The following is a 21,913-nucleotide window of genomic DNA, read 5'->3' on the forward strand; positions in this document are numbered from 1 at the left end:
TTGACCTGCAGTCCTCAATCCAGACATTTATTTTAATTGAAATAAAAAGTGTCCAGTGTTGTGCGTTTTAGTCATGCATCGACAAGTGAGAAAAACGTCATTATAACTAAAGGAAAATGCAGATCGTCCATTAACTCGGTTTGTGCTTTTCAGATGGGATTAGGAAGAAGTTGGAGAAACTGAACAGAAGGTAAAAACCTTAAAGTGAAAAGCAAAGCTACAGTCTGGCTAGGATTTAATTCAGGATCTTCCTGCTGTTTCTCTCTGTGTGAAACTTGTTAATATTATTATTACAGCACCTAAAGTGGAGGAAAATTCCTCCCTTAATGTGATTTACAGTCACATTAAGGGATCTGCACTGACTACTCATTCAAATAGAGCAGTGTGTTACGGACAAAAATGTTATATTTCCATTTACGTTATATTTCTGCTATTTCAATAATTACATAAGCCTGTCACAATAAGCTATCCATTAATCACCTGATCATTTAAAACAAACTTAATAATTTTCATTCTGATATGTTTTGAAGGGTAATATTGATAATGTTTAGGAAGGCCAATAATCCATTTTATTTATGGTTTCTATTGTGTGTGTGTTTTTTAATAGTTTCATTGTTTTTATGGTTTATTTTGGATACATTTTACAAAATCAAAATGTATTGGTTTTTGAGAGGGAAGACTTGTATCATTGACATTGACAATTTACGTAGACATAAAGTCTTATATTGCAATATTTTATTGTCCAGTAAAATTTATCATGTGACAGGCCTATTATCACAATATGATTTCAGATTAGCACTTTTCATTACAAACTGCAATGACAAATTAAAATAAACCTTAACTACTAATAACATTAAAAGTTACAAACCTTTCCATTAAGCGCTGTAGATCAAAAATAAACAAGATTAAAAACATATATACTTCCTAATCTATTGGTTTGATGATGAACAAAATAAATTTGCAGCTGTTTAAGCATAATGTAATTATAATTTACACAAACTGGTTGCAAAATATGTCACATCACATTATGAATGTGTTCTGCATTCACATCACAAATAAATCGTTTTTCTCTTTTCTCTTTCAACCAAAAACTGGATGACAAAAGTTCTTTGCTTTCAACGAGTCCAGCTTTTTTTTTCCTCTTTTTTTTGGAGGACATTTTGTTTACAGAGATTTCATAACTTATTTTATTTAATATATGCTTATTTATTTTGGATATTTGAAATGTCTTCCAATATTGTCGCAGTAACGTCTGGAACAATATATCGCCCAAAAATGTATGAGTTATCAGGCCTAAATATATTGATATTGCAACTGTTATGCTCAGTGCAATATTTTCTCATATTCTGCAGCCCTGCTTCTCTATCTTGTAAAAATACTTAAATGTTTTTAAGTATTTTTCTTAATCAACTTCTAAGCTTTTTTTTTTTATCATTTCTGTCATTTTTTTCCTCAGTAAAATATTTTACTTTTACTTCCTTCCCTCTCCTCTGCCTGAGATTGATGCTTTAAATCCAGGTGTTACCCCGATTCGCCCCGCTCTCTGAATGAAACCCATATGCTTCGGCGGGGTCAGCGAAAGGTCACGCATTAACCAGGTTCAGCTGTGTGGCTTATTCTGATCTTAGGCGCTTTATACCGACGTGTTTACTCCTTAATCTGGCGGTGACACATCATCTGGCGACACTGTTCATTCCTCAGCTGATACTGAGTGGTAGCGGTGTGTGTGGGTGTGTGTGTGTGGACAGGAGTAAGATATGCCACTCTAAATAAAGCTTTGTGTTAATTTCAGATGGGATCAGTTTTAGAAGTCAGGTAGGATCTGTTCGTGTGAATTATGTCAATAATCAATAAATCGCTTAATGGCATTTTGTTAAAACAAGCTCAATAATTACCATTTGCATGAATTTTTGTCTCCTCTTAATTTTTCTCTTGTTTCTTCCAAAAACTGGAAGAAAGTTTCAGTCTTATGCTTTCATCTCAACTAAACCTTTTAATTTTTAAGGACAATTTCTGGATATTTAAAATTTCTTCCAGTTCCAGTGTTAAATGTTCCTCAGAATTTAAAGTTTATTGGCTTTGAAAACGTGTACTTTCATTATTACATCAATATCACAGGGTTTCCCCCAGAAGACTTGCTAAGCCTGGTGGCCCGCCAGGCTTATAATGCACTATGGCCAGTCCTGTATCATTATATTATTTGAAAATGATCTCAGAACAACAGTGTTGTTGTTTATTTCAATAACTTCTGGGACAATTTAGCTGTAATATATTTCTTGTTTTTACATGGTCAATAAGCAAAACAAAATTTTATACTGATTCTGATAAATATCAGAATGTTGTTTGTTTTAATAACATTCTGATATAATATTCTGATGAAAATGCTTTCACATGTTTGCCACATTTGAGAAGAACAAAGTGAAAATGCCTTGATTCTTCATCTTCATGTAGATTATCTCAGCAACAAGAACAGGAAGTGGGTCAGTCTTGAGGAAGTTTTGTCTTATTTAGCAGAGTTTATCACTGGTTCCATGCAGGTCTGCTTTTGATGAATCTGTGGTTCTATTTACTCTAAAACAAAGTTGCAAGTGAAAAATGTGGTCAGAAGATTTTAATTTGTATCAGTTTTGAAAGCTCAGGCCTTTAACAATGAAATAACAAAACGGTATGCCTGAATCAATCTACCTGGACCCGTGAAACGAGTTTATTTGGCTCACAAATGGCCCCTGAGCCACACTTTGGACAGCCCTGAGCTAACATTATTTTTACAGCTGATTTTGAACTTTTCTCCGCTTAGGATCCTATTTTCTTTTTGGTTTAGAAAAGAACAGAATGAACATATTCAGATTTTTTTTCTCCTTTTTGTGAAGCTGCTGAACTTTTATATCTTTTTTAAATAAAATTTTCCACCTTTAATCAAATATCTGGAGCATATAGATAATAGAATTATGGTGAAAATATTTTCTGAATTGATTTGTTTCTGTCATAGCCTGGCTTCTGCATGGCGACAACAGACTGACGGCAACAGGAGAGAGCAGCCAATCAGCTGAGGCCCGCCCCTTAGCAACATGGCGTCCCGTCAGAGGAACTCGGTCCGGATCCTGTCGAGCCGGGAGCGGGGATCCCAGACGTTCGGCTCGCAGCGGCTTCTGCAGCTGCTGGTGGAGGAGAAGGTCCGCTGGATGAAATGGCAGAGTCAGGTGGGTTAAAAAAGTTCAAGTCCCAACAGCTTGGATTTAATTAAACTGGACATCCTCAGCACATAAATGCTGCAATCAAGTGCAGCCTTCCACCAGACTCCTAGTGTTCTCCTCATCATCCATTTTGAATGGCAATAAACACAGAAATATATTAATGGCTTCATAAAGTAATCTGGGCATCCAAACAAATAAAAAAATACTTATTTTATTTGATCACGCAGTGTAGCAAAATGTATATTATTTTAACATGTCACTGTTTAAGTTTAAATTTTTTTTATATCATTTTTGTATTTGACTGTCAGATTTTATTTTAATTTTTGTTGTTTTTTTTTTTCTGCATATTTTGTATTTCTTTACCCTCGTATTATCTTTCACGTTTTCACGAAGAATCAGAACGAAAAAGAGAAAATGATTTTAAAAAATTAATCTTCAAATAAATGGAAAAAGAGAGGAGGAAAAAATAAATCAATGTATAATTAAAAAGTGACCAAAAATAAAGTACAAAATGCATACAGATAATAGATAGATTAAAAAAATTACATTTATAAAATGAAAAATGGAAATGAAATGGAAAATTTAATAATACAAATCATTTTAAATTAATACTGTTGAAAATGATAAACACTGATTCACTTAAATAAACAGGAAAGTGAAATCAAAATTATTTTTATCAAGTCATTTATTCATTTTTATGTTTATTGACCGATTTTGTCAAGATCAGTCCTCCACAGCCACCTGTAAAGGTCTCATATTTTTCAGCCATCTTGTTTTTTGTTATTATTAATAGGCCATTAATTTAAAGAGTTTGAAATAACAGATGTTTTAGGATTATTCATTTATTCTGGATTGAGTTTAAATGTTTTGGTTTGTGTCTCTTCTAGAAAGTGGAGCTTCCAGACAGCCCTCGATCAACGTTCCTGCTGGCCTTCAGCCCGGACAGGTCACACACACACCATGCATGGACACACACACACATACACACGCATGCAGACACACACACGCACGCCTTCAAAAGACTTTTGTCTGCACTACAAAAATGCTTTTAAAAACATTAGACCAAAGCAAACTCTTGGATTTTAGATTAAAATATTAAGCTTTTAAGCTTTGATTGGCTTTTTATTTCTACATTAGCATCCTTTGTCAATTAGATTTCATCTGTCAGAAATTAAACCTCTTAACTTCTTCCTCCGTGGTCAAGATGGGCAGCGACAGAACGAGTGAGGTGAATCAAAGAGCCGTCTTCTGGCAACCCAACCAGAAGATTTAACCCTCCAAAACGCTGCGTCACACTGAGGCTTTAAATAAAAACATGTTTAGTTTTAGTTCAGACCTATAGGAAAATATGAAATGGCTCTGAGTTCCAGAATAATGAATAAAGTCTCCATGTTTTCGGTTATGCCGACTTAAATGTTAAAACCAAATGGATCATTAATGATTGAAACTGCCTCATTTGTCCCTGCAGGTCTTTAATGGCCTCCACACACGTCAACCACAACATCTACATAACGGAGGTGAAGACTGGAAAGTGCCTCCATTCCTTAGTGGGCCACCGAAGAACCCCCTGGTGTGTGACCTTTCACCCCACCATTCCTGGCTTGGTGGCTTCTGGGTGCCTTGATGGGGAAGTCCGCATTTGGGACCTGCATGTGAGTGCAGAATAAATTGAGACTGTTTCAGGAAATCTCTTCGTCTTTGTCCAGAAAGAAGTTAAACTAAGAAGACATTCAGTACGACTAGAAGGAATCCTGAACCAAATAAAGTAAAACTTTTTTTAAAAAAAGTGAGAAATGTTGCAGTTTGAGATTTGGATCAGATCAGATTTGGTTTGGATCATCTAAAGTTTTACTTTTTGCTTGCAAATATTATAACAAAAAACAGACTTATTTAATTTTGGGCTGAAACGATTAATATGATTAATTGATTATTGAAATAATTGTAACTAATTTACAAATTCATAAATATTGACTGGAACATGTATGTCAGAAATGGCTATTTGATGAAAAGCAGTACATTCAGAGCAGGAATAAAGCCAAATCTGTGCAAAAATATAAATATGTTGTCTGTAAGTAAGTTCTACCCAGAACGTTTCTTGGAACATAGTTTTAGCTTCACCGCTGCAAATTCTGTTGAAAATAATCTCCTGCTGAGCACTTTTTGTCATCCAATTATTATCGAATTATTAATAATTTAATCCAAAAAATAATCATCAGTTTAGGTCTGTGTTGATGTTAAGCCAAGCAGAAATGACTGAACAATTTAGATGTTCATGTTAGAAGTATTTTTGCTTTAATCTTCAAGCATACAGAAAAGAAATGCAGTGTTATTGCATTTTAGGCAATAAAATGTTTCTTATTTAAAAAAGAAGTTGAAAAAAAATACCAAAGGCACCATTTCTTTTATCTAATTAATCATTTTTTAAAATAATCTTTAGTTTTATTCTTCTCATTATCCAACAAAAGTCTTAATTCATAATGTTACATTTAAAAATTCATGACATTATTCTTACATTGAAAAACAAAAAACTTGAACTTCTCGTATCGTACCTTTAACATAAAATTTGTCATAAAAAACAACAATATTTCAACTGCATTTATTTAAATCAGAAACGTCTGAATTGTGACTGAATGAAAACGGGAATAAAAGCATTAAAAACATACCAGTACAAATAGTTTATTTCCATTCCTTTATCTGGCTGAACTGGGTGATTTGCTTTCAGGGCGGCAGTGAGAACTGGTTTACGGAGAGCAACGTGGCCATCGCCTCTCTGGCCTTCCACCCGACCGCCCAGCTCCTCCTGATCGCCACCAACAACGAGCTTCACTTCTGGGACTGGAGCCGCCCGGAGCCGTTCGCCGTGGTCAAGACGGGCAGCGACATGGAACGAGTGAGGTGGGTCGCCACGATGCGAGGCCGGGAACCCAACCGGAAGATTTGAGCCTCCAAAACGCTGCAGCACACAAAGGCTTTAAATAAAAACATGTTTAGTTTTAGTTCAGGCCTTTTGGACGTGAGCTTCTGTTCAGTTTTAGGTGAGCGCAATATTGCCCAGAAATGATATATTTTTTAAAATATTTTGATAAGAGACAATATTCCACATTTTCTGCTTATTCTTTTTTTTGGGAGGGTGAGGAGAAGGAATTTTATAATATATTTTTATTTTTAATACACACATGATATATTTAATCAGTAAAAGAAAATAAACTAATTTGGCTAAAAAAACCCCATCCTGAAATAAAAATGCATAAATTAAACAAACTGTTGTGGTTCAACAGAACATTAGTTGTAAATTTTCTGTTGTGATGACAAAATCATAAAACCCTTCATTAAACAAAACGACAAACTATCCCTTTAAATAAAAGTGTAAAAAATAAAAGTCCTGTTTTGTTGTTTGTTCCAGGTTGGTGAGATTTGATCCTCTGGGTCACAACCTGCTCACCGCGATTGTGAATCCGTCCAATCAGCAGGTGAGTTGTGCAAAAATTCCCAAATCTTCTGGCATGTTGCAGTTTCACCGAAAGACGTCGACTTTTATACTTTTCAGTTTATTTCTGACCCTTTAGCTCAAATCGGCAAGAAGGCTTTCATTCCCTGCGCTCGCTCTTAATCAAACTCCTTACCTTTAGATTGACTGAACTCGCCTTGTTGAGTAACTTTAAATATAAACTAAAATGTCTTGAGGCAGATTGTTTTTTTTAATAGCTTTTCATTTTCTCATCTCAATGGATATTTTTATCCTGGTAAAATAAAAATTAGTTCTTAACATTTTTCTTGTAATTTTTCTCCAATGTAAGATGGGAAAAATATCATGCTTTAAGTGAAATAATCTTGCAGATGAATTAGCACTTTTTCATCAGTATTAAGGAATTATTGGCTTAAAACAAGTTCATTCCTTGCTGGAAAAGTTACTAATAAGTTAGATATTCATTGTGCTCTAAGATATTTGCCAAGTCCAGAAATACTTGGAAAGATTTAGTGTTTTGAAGTGAAGTTTTAAATTGGTGTTGATCGGTGTTTTTTAATTTTAAAGAAAATCTTCATGTTGGTCATTTTCTCGTTTGATGAGTCTCTTCTGTCCCAGAATGAGGAAGACTCTGAGGTCCCGATGGACAGCGTGGAGATGCCTCACTTCCGCCAGCGCTCCTTCCTGCCTTCCCAGCCGGTTCGCCGGACGCCAATCCTCCACAACTTCCTGCACATCTTGTCATCTTCTCGTTCCCCGGGACCCAACGTTGGAGCCGAGCAGCAGCCGCCGCCGCCGCCGCGGCCCGTAAGCGATGGCGGCAGCGGAGACAGCGAATCGCCCGGCGGTCCAAGCGGGCCCTCGCTCCCCGGCTGCACCCAGCACCTGGGCATGATGTGCATCTGCACCCGCTGCTCCGTCAGCCGGAAGCGCTGCCTGCAGACCGGCGCCTCCACAACGACACCGTCGGTTTCCACGGAGACGCCAACGCTCTCCATGGCCTCCACCTTCTCTTCGGCCCGCACGGAGCCGCGGCAGCCCTCGGAGCGGCCGTCCGCCTTCACCTCCGTCTATTACAGCGCCGGCGCCTCCCTGAACCCCATCATGCCGAACATTATGGAGCCGCTGGGCTCGGCTCGGCCCGGCCCGGATTGGACCCGCAGCCTGCTGAACATGCGGGACAGTGCGGCCGGCCCCGCCATGCTTCCTCCCAGAACCTCCTCCTCTTCCTCTGTCAGCCTGCTGTCGGTGCTCCGCCAGCAGGATGGCTCGTCCCAGTCGCCGCTCTACACCTCGGCCTCCGAGGGGCGGGGCTTCCCCCAGCAGGGGGAGCCGGGGAGCCGGGACGGCGCCGGTACGAGCAGCGGCCACCACCCGTTCTGGGACGGCGGCCGCGGCTCCTCGGCCTCCTTCCGGAACGTTCTGCAGTGCAACCTGAGCCGCTACTTCCTGGAGATCGACCGCATTGACATCGATCCGTCGCTGGGCGGCAGCATCGCCGATGGCAACCAGGAGCCGAGCCAAGAGCTGCTAAACAACAACATGGACCCGGACCGGCCGGGCCAGTCCTCCTCTTCCTCACCAACCATCATCCACTACCAGCCGCCAGCACCGCCGCCCGCCGCCCACAGCCTAGAGAACAACGTGCCGCCACCACCGCCGACCTCCAGGGGGCACCACCTGAATCGCTGCCGGGCCTGCCACAACCTGCTCACCTTCAACCAGGACTCCCAGCGCTGGGAGCGCACGCACCAGACGTCCTCCACCACCTCCTCCTCTTCCTCGCTGGATCCTCCCTCTTCTTCCTCCTCCTTCCCCTCGCCTGCCGCCGCCTGGCAGCCGGAGGAGAGCAGCAGGACGCTGGAGACCCAGGAGAGGGAGAGGAGGGCGGCGCCAGAGACCAGCGAGCAGCCGCCTCTTCCTCCAGGAGGAGGAGCGGTGACGTTCCCGCTGGCGCCGCCGCCCAGCCAGGCCGCCGAACAGACAGTGGGCCTGGTGTACAACCAGGACACGGCGCAATGGGAGAGGGTGTACCGGCAGGCCACCGCCAGCCGGGCCGTCGAGCCGCCAGAGGCCTTAAGCCAAGAAATGCCTGTTGACCCGCCGGACGAGGATTCCCTGAGGAGGTATGGCGCCGCAGTCGGCTCCAGTCCGGGATCAAAGTTATCGATTAAAGGGGCAGTATCCTGTAAAATTAACCTTTTTGAACTTTACATCATAATATGATGTTATTTCCTCAAATCATACCTGGAATGTTGCTTTGATCCTTTAATCTCCATGGGTGGATCTAGACCCACCTTCCAGGCGCAGCTCCTCCTCAGAGCTGCAGTTTCTGAGCTTTCATAATGTTCTCGATTAAAAAGCAAAAGCAGGTATTTATGGGGTGCTGATTGTAAACAGTCAAACATTAATAGCAAGCACTTGTTCAGCCAAAGAGGAATAAAAAAATCATTTGTCGACTTATATTTTATAGTTGTTAAAAAATCATAAGTAAATTTGATCTAACTTGAATTAATAAAAATGTAAGTCATATAAAAAATACAGTATCATTCATAGATGTATAAATGTCAGTTTCAAAATAAAATTGTATTTTAGTTGCAAACAAAATGTCAATAGTAGACGCGGGTTCAGTAGCTGTAGATGGTCTCTAACCTAATATCAGGAAAAACAGATATAAAAATATTATCGGCCCTTTCAGTGTCATTATGTTGTGGAAATTTTTCCATAAAACTGCTTCAAAACAGCACATAATTTCTTATATCTATTTTTGGTTTTTATTGAAGTCATTCAGAGCCATTTTGAAAGGTCCAAAGATCCACTAGATTTAGTATTTGAGGAAGGCCAGAAAAAGTCCTAAATCCGTCCAATTTTCTATTTTAACACTGAAGTTCCTCCACGCTGCAGAAATCCCGTTCTAACAACGGTCTGTTCCCGACAGGCGGCTGCTGGAGTCATCCCTGCTGTCGTTGTCTCGATACGACATGTCCGGGTCCAGAGACCATCCCATCTACCCAGACCCGGCCAGGTACCACACAGCTCTCACCTGCCAGACTTTTATTCTCCAGCGGGATAGAGCTGTTTATCAACAGGACTCTATCCAGATAAACAAAAACAAAACTGAAGTTATTATCTTTGGACCTAAAGAGGAACGATCTACAGTCAGACACAGCTTTAGTTCTTACAGCTGGAAACAAGAAATCAGACTCGAAATCTGAGATTGAGCCTTCAGAGACGCATAAAGACGGTTAAAAGTTCAGCCTTTCCAGGATTAAAGGACTAATAGAGAAACTCTTCACAGGGCTGCCTAAAGAATCAATCAGATCCAGAACACTGCTGCTGGTGTTCTGACTAAACCCAGAACATTAGAGAACATCACCCAGTTCTAAAGTCCTTCCACTGGCTCCCTGTTGTTCAGAGAGTAGACTTTAAAGTACCGCTATTAGTTTATAAAACCACTGAACGGCTTCGCATCAAAACAGATTAAAGATCTGCTGTTGTCTTCACAACCTTCCAGAACCTCTCAGGTCTTCTGGTTCTGCTCTGCATCCCCACAACCAAACATGGAGAAGCAGCATTCAGCTTCTATGCACCACAAATCTGGAACAAACGTCCAGAAAACTGCAAAACAGCCGAAACACTGAGTTCCTGTAAGCAAGACTAAAAATTAGGGATGTAAACTTGCATGTAAAACTGATCTTCTCTACCTCATCAAAGGTCTAAAAATCAGCCGCTGTCCCTTCTGCCCTGCAGTGAGAGGCCTGGCTGACTGACCGGGCCCACCAGCTCAAGTCTCCATGTTTACAGTTAACAATAGTGACCCCACAGTTACCAATTCAACAACTTTCTTGCTATATTTAACAACTTTTCAGACTAAAAACATCGGTATTGCCAGGTCAAAATTATTGAAGATGGGCGATTTGGCCAGAAACGCACCCCAACTAAAAACCCACCTGTTTAGCTTTGCCTTTGATTAGTAGTGACTGGACCATTGGTTAACTTATATGATGTGTGTCACGGATTTTTATTAACTGCCTAGTTGAGCATTTTCTATTGAAATAAACCTGACTGTGTTTGGCTGCAGAGGAACCAGTCTGTGACCTGAAGCGCTTTGTTTGCTCTGCAGGCTTTCTCCTGCAGCCTACTACGCTCAGAGGATGATCCAGTATCTGTCCAGGAGGGACAGCATCCGTCAGCGCTCCCTTCGGTACCAGCAGAACCACCGCATGCGGACCATGTCCACGTCCTCTGATAGCCCCACCCCCAACCCGTCCAGCACCATGGACAACAGCGACGTTGACTTCGAGGAGCTGGAGTTAGTGCTTACTTTGTGTTTAACTTTGCCGCAAAGTCACGATTCCTTTAGGCAGGATAAGAATCTGGAATTTAAGCAGCAGCTGTAAAATTATGCTGCAGTTTTGTGTTTTATTAGGCCTACAAATAACAAAAAACGAAAGTTACATATGTAACTACGGTTCTATGAATCCCGGATGACCGCCAGAGGGCGGTGCTGAAAGCACTGAATGTTCCCTTCGCGCATGCGCCGTTCGAGTAATAATGCCAAAAGAGTCACACCTGTGACATATCGGATGATCAATCAGAGGCTATATAGCATGACGTCATCCGATGCTCTGTTCCTACAGAATCTTCTCGCGAAATGCAAGGATTCTGAGTGACAGAGAAGCTCTGGCGGTCATCCGGGATTCATAGAACCGTAGTTACATATGTAACTTTCGTTCTATTTCATCCCTACTGACCGCCAGAGGGCGGTGCTGAAAGCACTGAATGACGAATACCAGCGATGTCACAAGGAATCCGAGCACGCACCTCACTGAGAAGGCCCAGAAGACCCTTGCAAGAGAACCTGGTCCAGAGGATGAGAGGATGCCACATTCACGTTGTAAAACCTAGTGAATGTGCTCGGAGAAGCCCACGACGCAGCAGCACATATAGCTTCCAGTGGAACTCCTCTCAAGGCGGCCCAGGAGGTGGAAACGCTCCTGGTAGAGTGCGCCGTCACGCCGACTGGCTGGGGATGGTGCCCCGCAGCGTAGGCGTGGCAAATGACATCCACAATCCAATGGGAGACGCTGTTTAGACAGAGGACAACCCAATCGAGGGCCCCCATAGCACAAGAACAGCTGGTCTGAACGTCGTAAGGCAGCAGTGGCTGCAAGATAGGCCTCCAGTGCCCTCACTGGGCACAGCAACTCAGGACCATCACCAGCGTCCCCTGAGATGGGCCGGAAACGCGCCAATTTCAACGGCTGGTTACAATAAGAAGGAGAAAACACCTTTGGGGCAAACGCCGGTTCGGCCACAAGGTGACACCAGAGCCATCCGAACTCCACCTCAGCACGATGGACTGACAGAAAGAGCATGTAGCTCACTGACCCTCTTAGCTGAGACAATAGCCAACAAAAAGGCAGTTTTACATGACAACCATTTGAGGTCCGCCTGAACCAGAGGCTCATGGAGGGAGGGGGCACGAGCACTGAGGACCAAGGACAGGTCCCAAACTGGTGCTCGCGGGGCCAGTGGAGGGCGCAGCCTACGAGCACCACGCAAAAAAAGAGAAACAAGATTATGGCTCCCCACTGTACGGCCATCAATCTCAGCATGACAAGACGATATAGCTGCCACATAGACCTTAAGTGTCGAAGGGGAGCGGCCCTCATCAAGAAGGGACTGAAGAAACTCCAAAACAGTGGGAACCGCACAGGTGACCGGATCAACATTACGGGCAAAACACCACCGGGAAAACAGACGCCATCTGTTGTCATATTGCTGACGAGTGGAGGATGCCCTCGCACTCAAAATAGTGTGCCTGACAGGAGCCGAATACCCAGTCAGCTGCAGTTCAAGCCTCCCAGTGGCCACACCCACAGCCGGAGGCGGTGAGGATTGGGATGCCATATCTGACCCCCCAACTGAGACAGTAAATCCCTCCTGGGCGGGAGACACCACGGGACACCGTGACACAGACTCCGTAGAAGTGGGAACCACGGTCGTGCCGGCCAACACGGAGCTACCAGCAACATCCTGTGGCCCTCCTCGAGCACCCTCCGAAGAGTCGGCCAAATCAGGGAAAGGGGTGGGAAGGCATATAGGAGGACCCTGGGCCAAGGATGGGCCAAGGCATCCTGGCCCAGGGCACCGGCGGCCCCTGTAAGGGAAAACCACAGAGGGCAATGAGTCGAGGCCTCTGTGGCGAACAGATCGACCTCCGCCTGACCGAAAAGGCCCCAGACCAGGCGGACCACGTCGCTGTGGAGGGACCACTCTCCCGGAGCCGGCGCCTGTCGGGAAAGGGAGTCTGCTACCTGATTGCACAACCCCGGTAAGTACACCGCCTGCAGGGTGGACAGGTGAACCGATGCCCATACCAGGAGATCCTGGGACTCCTTCAGAAGCTGCGCTGACCTGGTGCCACCTTGGTGGTTGATGTGGTAGACAACAGAGGTGTTGTCCGACCGAACCAGGACATGTCTCCCCTCCAGGCGGGGCAAAAAATGCCTGAGAGCCAAATGTACAGCACGCAGCTCCAACACATTTATATGCCTGGAGCGATCCCGCGGACACCAGCGGCCCCGAACCGCCTGGTGTTGCCACACAGCGCCCATCCCACAGAGCTGGCATCTGTCGTGACCACCTCTCTGCGACACACAATCACACCCATGGACACACCCCTGGACAAATAGGTCCTGTCTCGCCATGGACTCAGGGCGCGAAGACACAGCCATGTCACCACGAGCCTGCGGTGCCTGTGAAGCCTGGGATCCAGGTTCCAGCTGTTGACCCACCTCTGCAAAGGGCGCAGCGAGAGCAGACCCAAGGGCACAACCCGAGTAACCGATGTCAGTTTGCCCAGCAGCTGCAAGAAGGCAACGTAAGGAAGGGCCCTGCCCAGCCTGAATCGACTCACCAGCTGGAGAATGTTGTCCACCCTCTGGACAGACAGGTAGGCCATCATGGAGGGAGAATCCAAACGCACTCCAAGAAAAGTGGTTGTCTGCGATGGAATCAGACAGCTCTTCTCCAAGTTCACCCGGAGGCCCAACCGGGACACATGAGCGAGCAGGCGACTCGTATCGTGAGAAGCCTGCTCTCGAGACGGGGCGCAAAGAAGCCAATCGTCGAGGTATGGCATAACCTTCATGCCACGGGCCTGCAGAGGAGAGAGGGCTGCCTTCACGCATCGAGTGAACACCCTCGGGGAAAGGGAGAGGCCGAACGGGAGCACACGGAACTGCCAGTGGCGACCCCGATAGGCAAACCTCAGAAAACGACGATGATCTGCCGCAACAGGTACATGAAAGTAGGCGTCCGTAAGGTCGATTGAGGTAAACCAGTCCCCCTTCGTCACGGCGCGAAGAACCTCTGCCGTCGTGAGCATGTGGAACGGCAGGACCTTTAAACACTGATTGAGACCCCTGAGGTCCAAAATGGGACGAAATCCACCAGTCTTTTTCGGCACGAGGAAGTAGGTCGAATAGTAGCCTCTGGGTTGCCGCAGAGGATCCACCGCCTCGAGTGCACCCTTGGCCAGGAGGGCGGAAAGCTCCTGGTCCAAGGCCTGAGCTTTCACCGGGTCGGTGATGACGGTCTCCCTGACCCGGCGTGAGATGTGAGGCCGCCGTCGGAACTGTAGCCGGTATCCATGGGTCAGAGTGGCAACCACCCACGGATCCACAGCAAGAGCAGCCCAGTAACTGAGCTGCCGATGAGAAAAACGTCCGACGGCCGGCCCGGTGGAGTCACTTTCTCTCCCCAAGGCCCCTAGGGGCTCTGTGGGTGGGGCGGCCAAAGTCTGCGGCCCGGGAGTGCCTGGCTGGTTGACGGACCGGCCCACGAAAATCCCTCCTGGACCTCTGCTGCACCGCATGAGGCCGAAATCCACCAGGCCGATCACACCCCTGAGGCGGCGGCCGAATGCTGGGGCCAGCCGACGGGCGCCTCGGACCATGAGGAGGAGGGGGCATCCCCCTGCTGAGGCCTGAAAGCTGCTGCCTAGTCTGCCGCGCCTGAACAGAACGTTGCAGTGCATCCAAGGCAGCAGAACCGAATAACTCCCCTGGCACCACAGGAACATCACGGAGGGTCCTACGGCATGGTTCAGTCAACGTGGACTGAGCCAGCCAGACCTGTCGACGAGCCTGGACTAGAAAAGACATCACACGCCCAAGCTCCCTGGTCATCAACGCAAAGGCCTGAAGCGCTGCATCGCTAAAGCCAACAGCTGCATCAGCCCCACTGGCATCCTGAAGGGACCCAGAAAGGGCAAACATGAGGTGCGCCAAGGAATTGCCAAGGCGGCCAGCACGCGCTCCGGCATTATATGCTTTACAGAGGAAGCCATCCGTAATACGACATTGAGCCCGCGGGCACCGAACATCATCACGCAGGGCCTCGTCAGGGGACACGATGAGCGAGGCAACAGCAGGTTCGACTGCCGGCATGCGATCCAAGCCTGCCGTAACCGACTCGTGCATAGCTGCCAACACCCGACCATCGGCGGAGAGACGTGAAAAGGCCCTAGGGTCCCGCCAACAAGCATGCAACTCCCTGAGGTACTCCTCCGATGGAGGGACAGAAAAGGGGGTAGGGGCACGTCCGCGCCTGAAAAAAGCACTGCCAGGAGCGGACTCCGTCATCTGCGGGACATCCAGCTGCAACTGCCCCAAGGCCATACGCATGACGTCCTGCATGGAACTGCCACCAGAGCCACTAGCCGCACTCTGAGACGAAGAGCGTGAGCCGGTCTCCGAAGCGCGGGATGACTGTGCGTCTTCCTCCTCATGCCGAAAGTGAGAGGCAGAGGCAGCCAAAGACAGTACATCCTCCTCCACGGCCAACTCCGGCATAGGCGGGGAAGAGAACCCATCCATGGAAACATCCACCTTCTGAGGTGCCTGAAGAAGGGACTTCATCTCTGCCAATTCCGCAGACAAACGCTCAACCATCGTGGAAAGACCCTGGTCAGACTTAGCTCGCCTCTTCTTAGGAGGAGCTACGGAGGCTGCAGCCTCGGTCCTGCGCTTAGAGCGCCTAGCCGTGGCAACCTGCCCAGAAGGTGGAAGGTCACCGTCACGCTCTGGGCGTAACTGGGCCAGACGAGCAACCCTCACAGCATGGGGCATGTAGCTGCAGTTCATGCAGGGATCGCCCGACAGGGCCTCAGCCAGGTGATCATGCCCGAGGCAGGCAGGGCACCGGTCGTGCCCATCATCCGCCTGAAGCACAGCCCCGCAATCCGCACAACAGTGGGAGCTATCCATAGCGCCGCTGTCCCACCACAGGCAGACAGAACCGACCACGATTGGGAGAGGGGGCGGAGAACGCAACCGTCACCAATCACAAGAAAAGAGCAACAAAGGAGCTGACACCGTCAGCTATGCCCAGAACAAAGGGCAAGGAAAAAATCAAATCGGGAGAGGGGGCGAAAACGCAGCCGTCACCAACCAAACCCGGAGGGGCAACACGCAGCCCAATCCAGAACAGGAGGCTTGCTAAGATCGGGAGAGGGGGCGAAAACGCAGCCGTCACCAATCAAAGCAGCAAACGAAGTCAGGTGAATCCCACACAAAACTACAAACACAAGATCGGCTGAAACTGGGAGAGGGAGCGAGACGCTACCGTCACCAGTCACAGAGAGATGTTTTAATAATAACACAGACCAAGAATGGGCGAGGGGGCGTGAACGCCGCCGCGGACCAAAATCCAAAAACTCGGGAGAGGGGGCAAAAGGGCACCCGTCACCAATCAAAGCAAAAAACAAACCGGCCGAAAGGTTCGGCTAAAATTGGGAGAGGGGGCGAGACGCAACCGTCACCAATTAAAGCCAAACGGCAAACTGAGAAAGGCTAACACCGTTAGCGTAGCTCCAACAAACAGTACCGTGAATCGAAGATCCGTCGCAGCCCTAGGAGGGCGACACACCGCTACTCCGGCCAACAGGCAATCGGGCTTCCAACGACGGCGAAAAGATCCAAAAGGCCGATGCCATGCAAAGCGAACCGCACGCGAGAAGAAAAGAGGAACAGAGCATCGGATGACGTCATGCTATATAGCCTCTGATTGATCATCCGATATGTCACAGGTGTGACTCTTTTGGCATTATTACTCGAACGGCGCATGCGCGAAGGGAACATTCAGTGCTTTCAGCACCGCCCTCTGGCGGTCAGTAGGGATGAAATAGAACTATTGTTTCGGTTAGACATATTTGCATATTTGAATCGGAAATCTGCAGACAGAGGTAAATTAAATTAAACCTTGGAAAGAGCAGCTATACTTCAACATAATTTTACTCAAGTAAAAGTAAAGCAGTATTTGGTTAAAAAAAATTCAATTACTCAGTAAATGATCAAATATTTAATATTTAAAAAGGACATAATCAGACAGACCAAAATATAAAGTCGTGACAATTTATATAAATAACAAAATCAGGCAAAACAAGCATTTCAGTAAAAAGCTGCAGGTGTGTGTCTGATGAGTTACTGGTTAAAACTAGAGCTGAAACGATTCCTCGAGTGATTCGAGCAGCTCCATTATTAAAACTTCTCAAAAAAATTTTATCTGACTCGAAGCTTCGTTAAATTATATTTTATTATTTAGCGCCCCGTGTTCTGGCCGGATTATTACTTGCGCTGCGCAGCTCTCTACTTCCGCCTGAGTTATTGGGGAAGCTAACTGTTAGCAGCAAACCGTCCAGTTTTCGGCCTGAGAGGATTTTATTGATTGATGATGATGTCTGGGTCTTTGTCGTTTTCAGGGGATGAATAAGCCTCCTTAAAATAAAATAAATACTTCATAATAAAATTACTTATGTAAAAGTAAAAAGTACAGTGTAGTAAAAATACTTCTAAAAGTAACTTCTTTTTTTTTCAAAAACAAAACTGCTCAAATCTAAGTGAGTAAATGTAACTAGTTAATAACATAATAGGACTACAGTTGTAGTTTTTAGATGAAACAATTGGAAAATCCTGTTTTCTAACGGTACAAATGCTGACATGAATCCAAGATTTTATTTATTTGTCATGTTTCTAGAACATAATGAGTCTCTGTGACAGATAACGATTATTGTAGTAAGTTAGAAAATAAACATTTTATTTTCTGGAATTCAACAACACATATTTCTTTAGTGTATGCTTAATTACTGGCAGTTAAAAATATTTCTAACATCAACATGTATAAAGTTTCTCCCTCTCTGATTGACCTTCAATCAGTGCAGTGTTGGACTTTACTTTAATAATTAGATTTAAAAAAAAAGGTGCTTAATTGCAGATTTATTTATTCTTACTAAATTTGTACCAGGTGAAACTAAAACGTCTGGGTAGAACACATTGACAGCTAAATACAACATATATAGATTTTCTGTACAGTTTTGGGTTAATTATTGCTCTAAATATTTTGTTTTTCACCAAATGAAAGTGTTTCAGTTCTTCACAAACAGTTTAAGGAACAAATACGAACCTTTCCTGTTTTCCTGCAGTGATAACGGAGACAGAGCGAGACACAGGACACCACGGAACGCCAGGATGTCGGCTCCGTCGCTGGGGCGATTTGTCCCACGGTGAGTCCGTTATACCATTAATCCCGGGTTGCATTTGGTTTCCACCAAATGCTGAAATAATCTGGTTTGGTCCTGCAGCCGCTTCCTCCTCCCGGAGTATCTGCCGTACGCCGGGATCTTCCACGAACGAGGACAGCCGGGTCTGGCTACACACTCGTCTGTCAACAGAGTTCTCGCTGGTGAGGGAGGTTAATCTGTTTAAAAATTTAAAACATTCGCAGATGAGTGATGCATTTGAACCGCACCGCTTTAACCAAACCGAGACCTGGTTTCTAGACAGACCAGAGTTTGATTCACACCTCACCAAACAAACCAAACGTTTTAGATAAGCAAATTAGACTTTGATTAAAGTGGATCAAGCAGACCTTGATCTGTTTTCTACTCCATTTTTAGGAGCCTCTATTGGCGAAGGTCAGTCTGCGGTCGCCAGCAACATCGCCAACACGACGTACCGCCTGCAGTGGTGGGACTTCACCAAGTTTGACCTCCCAGAGATCAGTAACGGTACGAGAACTCCTCCATTCCTCCTCATTCCCCTCATTTCTTCTGATCTCTTCATATTTTTAAAACTTGTTAAGAGTCCAGTACCAGGGATGGTAACTTTTTTCCTCACACTTTTGTATGTATGGAAACGTCAGTCTCTTGGCTAGAAGTTGATAAAAAGTATTTAAGTTTATGTCAAAGGGCAGCAGCACAGATGTTAGTGGCAAAAAATATTTTGGTGTTTTTTAATTTAATTAAATTTGTATCGATTTATTCATTTGCAGTTTAACATGCATTAAAATAATTCATGATCCTAAACTGTGTCTGGTGAATTTCTGGTTAAAATATGTTTCTTTCTCATTCAGTGGGAAGGAAGTCCAGAAATGATACTCAGGATTAGAGATCCTTCATAATAAAATCACTCAAGTAAAAAGAAAAAGTGCACCGTAGTAAAAATATTCGTAAAAGTAAATTTTATTTATCTATTTATTTTTCAAAAAAGTTACTTGAATGTAATTGAGTAAATGTAATAAGTTACTACCCAGCTCTTGAGTTTGAGTTAATAAATGTTTGTGTTTCTTGTTTACAGCCTCGGTCAACGTTTTGGTGCCAAACTGTAAAATCTACAACGACGCCAGCTGCGACATCTCCGCAGACGGTCAGCTGCTCGCGGTCTTCATTCCCAGCAGTCAGCGGGGTTTTCCTGACGAGGGCATCTTGGCCATCTACTCTCTGGCGCCGCACAACCTGGGAGAAATGCTCTACACCAAGAGATTTGGTACGCCGCCGCCACCAACCGCCACTTCCTCTTTCCTGACTCCGCCCCCTGGTTAAAGCTGTTGTTCCCCCCTCAGGTCCCAACGCCATCTCCGTCAGCCTGTCCCCCATGGGATGCTATGTCATGGTGGGCCTGGCGTCTCGCAGAATCCTGCTACATCCCTCCACTGACCACATGGTGGCGCAGGTGTTCCGCCTGCAGCAGCCGCACGGTGGAGAGACATCCATGAGGGTGAGAAGAAGAAGGGCGCTCCGCTAATGAGGGCGGAGGAATGTTTTTATGCATTTCCTGATACAGACAAACTTAAAACTTATTTTGAAAATATTTTCTGTTATGTTTTTTTTGTTGTTGTTTTTTTTTTAGAAAGAAAACGAGCAACAAAAAAAAATTAGACCTCCTTCTTTGTTTCAATCTTTGGGATATAAAGTTTATTTCCTGAAGTTCAGGATGTTTGTGGTTCTCTGCCTCCCAGATGGTCTTTAACGTGGTTTACCCCATGGCTCCGGACCAGAGACGCCACGTCAGCATCAACTCGGCCCGGTGGCTGCCGGACCCGGCCATGGGTCTGGCCTACGGCACCAACAAGGGAGACCTCGTGATCTGCCGGCCCGTGTGAGTCCAACACCTCCAACTCTGCCTGAATGTCACAAATCTGAACCAGAAAACACAAAAATTGTTGAATGTTCACATCATAAAGCAGGTGAAGAATGGTTCTTCCTGTCAGAAACTAATTCTGACCAATCAGAACCAAGGAAGGGCGTCATTTCCTGTTCCATGGAGAGAGGAGGAGATCAGATTGTTTAGTATCCTCAGGTTTGTCTGTAAAATCATTCAGAACTGAAGGATTTTTTATTTGTTCCAGGTTCTGAATATTTCTGAAGCATTTTGGGATTAAATATAAGCCAGATTTTGAAAAGTGTCGGGGAATAAAATGTAGAGTCAAAATATAAATGAGAATTTCCAGGTTTTATTCTTTATTCACTGTCATTAGCATCCTTTACTTTCTTTCCTGTCTTCCTTTTTTTAATCTGTCCTTCGTTTCTGTAATCGTTCTCTTCCGTCTTTGTTTTCTTGTTGTTTCTATCATTCCTTACATTATTCCATATATTTTCATGTTTTCTTATTCCCTCTTCTGCTCTCTCGTTCTTTTTTTTAATTTTCCTTTTGTTTTCCCGTTTTTGTTTTTTCTATATTTTGTCCTTTTTTCTTTGTCATTTTTCCGTCTTTGCTTTTTCCTTTTTTAAATTTTTTTTCTTTCCGTTTATCCCTCTTCCTCTCTGTTTTTCCTTTTTCTCTTTTTCCTTTTAGCTGTTTCCAGTTTTATTGTTTTTTGGTTTTTTTCAGTTTTTTCTCTCTCTTCCCATCCTTCCAGATCTTCAGTTTCATTTCTCAGACGGTTTTTTGTCTCTGCTCATCATTCGCTCTGACCTCCATCATCTCGATGGAAACTTAAGCATCATGTGACCCCGCCTCCTCGTCTCCTCCATGTAACCTCGTTATCCTAATGAACGCCCTCACAGGAAGAACTCTGAGTGGAAAAGCCCATTTGGATCCGCTAACGAGGCTGTGAACGGAGTGGTTCCTTCCTCCACGCTGCAGACTTCCTGACTGGACGCGCATTAACCCGGGACGCCTTTCCGTCTGTTTGTGTTCAGGTTCTACAGAAGCGACGGTGAGAGTCCCACCGAGCCCAGCAGCGAACCGCTGTTCTCCGTCAACAACAGCGGAACCAGCCGGACACGAGGTTCTGACAGACCAGGGTGAGCGCTTCAGAGGCCGAGTCGTTCTGGATGTTTATGTGGAAACGGGGGCGGAACACACACACACACACACACACATATTCTCATTTTTGCCCCCTCGAGATAGCTTTGGCCCCCCAACTTTAAAAGTCTAGCTCTGCCACTGTGTGGAAATGAATATGAAAATTATTTTATTTTCACTAAATTATCTAATTATTCAATCCCTCCAGGAAGCTGCAACTGCCAGTGTTGACGCAAATTCTCTCATAATTTCCAGAATTTGTGTGGACTTGGATTTTTTTTTTTCTTATTTTTATCTTTATTGATTCCCAAAGAAGCAAATTTTACAAAACAGTGATAAAATCACACACTTGATGGGAAAAGACAATTAGACGTGTGCATTGATAAACAAAACAACTGATACTTTTACAGAGATTTTAACAAACAATTAAAAATAAATAGTAAGAAATATGAAGAAATAAACTATAATACAAATATTAATATAGTATTCAATAATGATGGGTGTAGGCTTGTCACAATAATCAATAAGTCAATTAATATTATGACAAATAAATACAATTATTTTAATTTGGAGGATTTTATAGTTTTTTTCTTTCTCTTTCTACAAAAAACTGGATGATAAAAGTCCTGAAATAAGGGACAAAACACCAAACTGAAGACTTT

At 44.7% G+C, this 21,913-nt stretch overlaps 1 protein-coding gene across 2 annotated transcripts in view; it reads left to right on the top strand.

Moving 5' to 3' along the window:
- ambra1b (autophagy/beclin-1 regulator 1b) overlaps positions 1-21,913 on the top strand; it is a 28,460-nt gene that overhangs the window by 2,123 nt on the left and 4,424 nt on the right. The window contains exons 2-16 of one of the 2 annotated variants that reach the window (XM_055032635.1): positions 2,990-3,200; positions 4,082-4,140; positions 4,663-4,846; positions 5,917-6,089; positions 6,598-6,664; positions 7,279-8,786; positions 9,599-9,685; positions 10,784-10,972; positions 18,149-18,229; positions 18,308-18,408; positions 18,623-18,733; positions 19,302-19,490; positions 19,567-19,721; positions 19,963-20,102; positions 21,146-21,250. In XM_055032635.1, coding sequence (XP_054888610.1) covers positions 3,069-3,200; positions 4,082-4,140; positions 4,663-4,846; positions 5,917-6,089; positions 6,598-6,664; positions 7,279-8,786; positions 9,599-9,685; positions 10,784-10,972; positions 18,149-18,229; positions 18,308-18,408; positions 18,623-18,733; positions 19,302-19,490; positions 19,567-19,721; positions 19,963-20,102; positions 21,146-21,250 — 3,281 coding nt within the window. In that variant the 5' untranslated portion in view covers positions 2,990-3,068. The remainder of the gene's footprint in view (positions 1-2,989; positions 3,201-4,081; positions 4,141-4,662; positions 4,847-5,916; positions 6,090-6,597; positions 6,665-7,278; positions 8,787-9,598; positions 9,686-10,783; positions 10,973-18,148; positions 18,230-18,307; positions 18,409-18,622; positions 18,734-19,301; positions 19,491-19,566; positions 19,722-19,962; positions 20,103-21,145; positions 21,251-21,913) is intronic. The other variant, XM_055032645.1, reaches the window with a different exon arrangement.

Source organism: Poeciliopsis prolifica, unplaced genomic scaffold (assembly GCF_027474105.1).
Source record: "Poeciliopsis prolifica strain line A6 unplaced genomic scaffold, Auburn_PproV2 SCAFFOLD001, whole genome shotgun sequence".
In the NCBI taxonomy this organism is placed as follows: domain Eukaryota; kingdom Metazoa; phylum Chordata; class Actinopteri; order Cyprinodontiformes; family Poeciliidae; genus Poeciliopsis; species Poeciliopsis prolifica.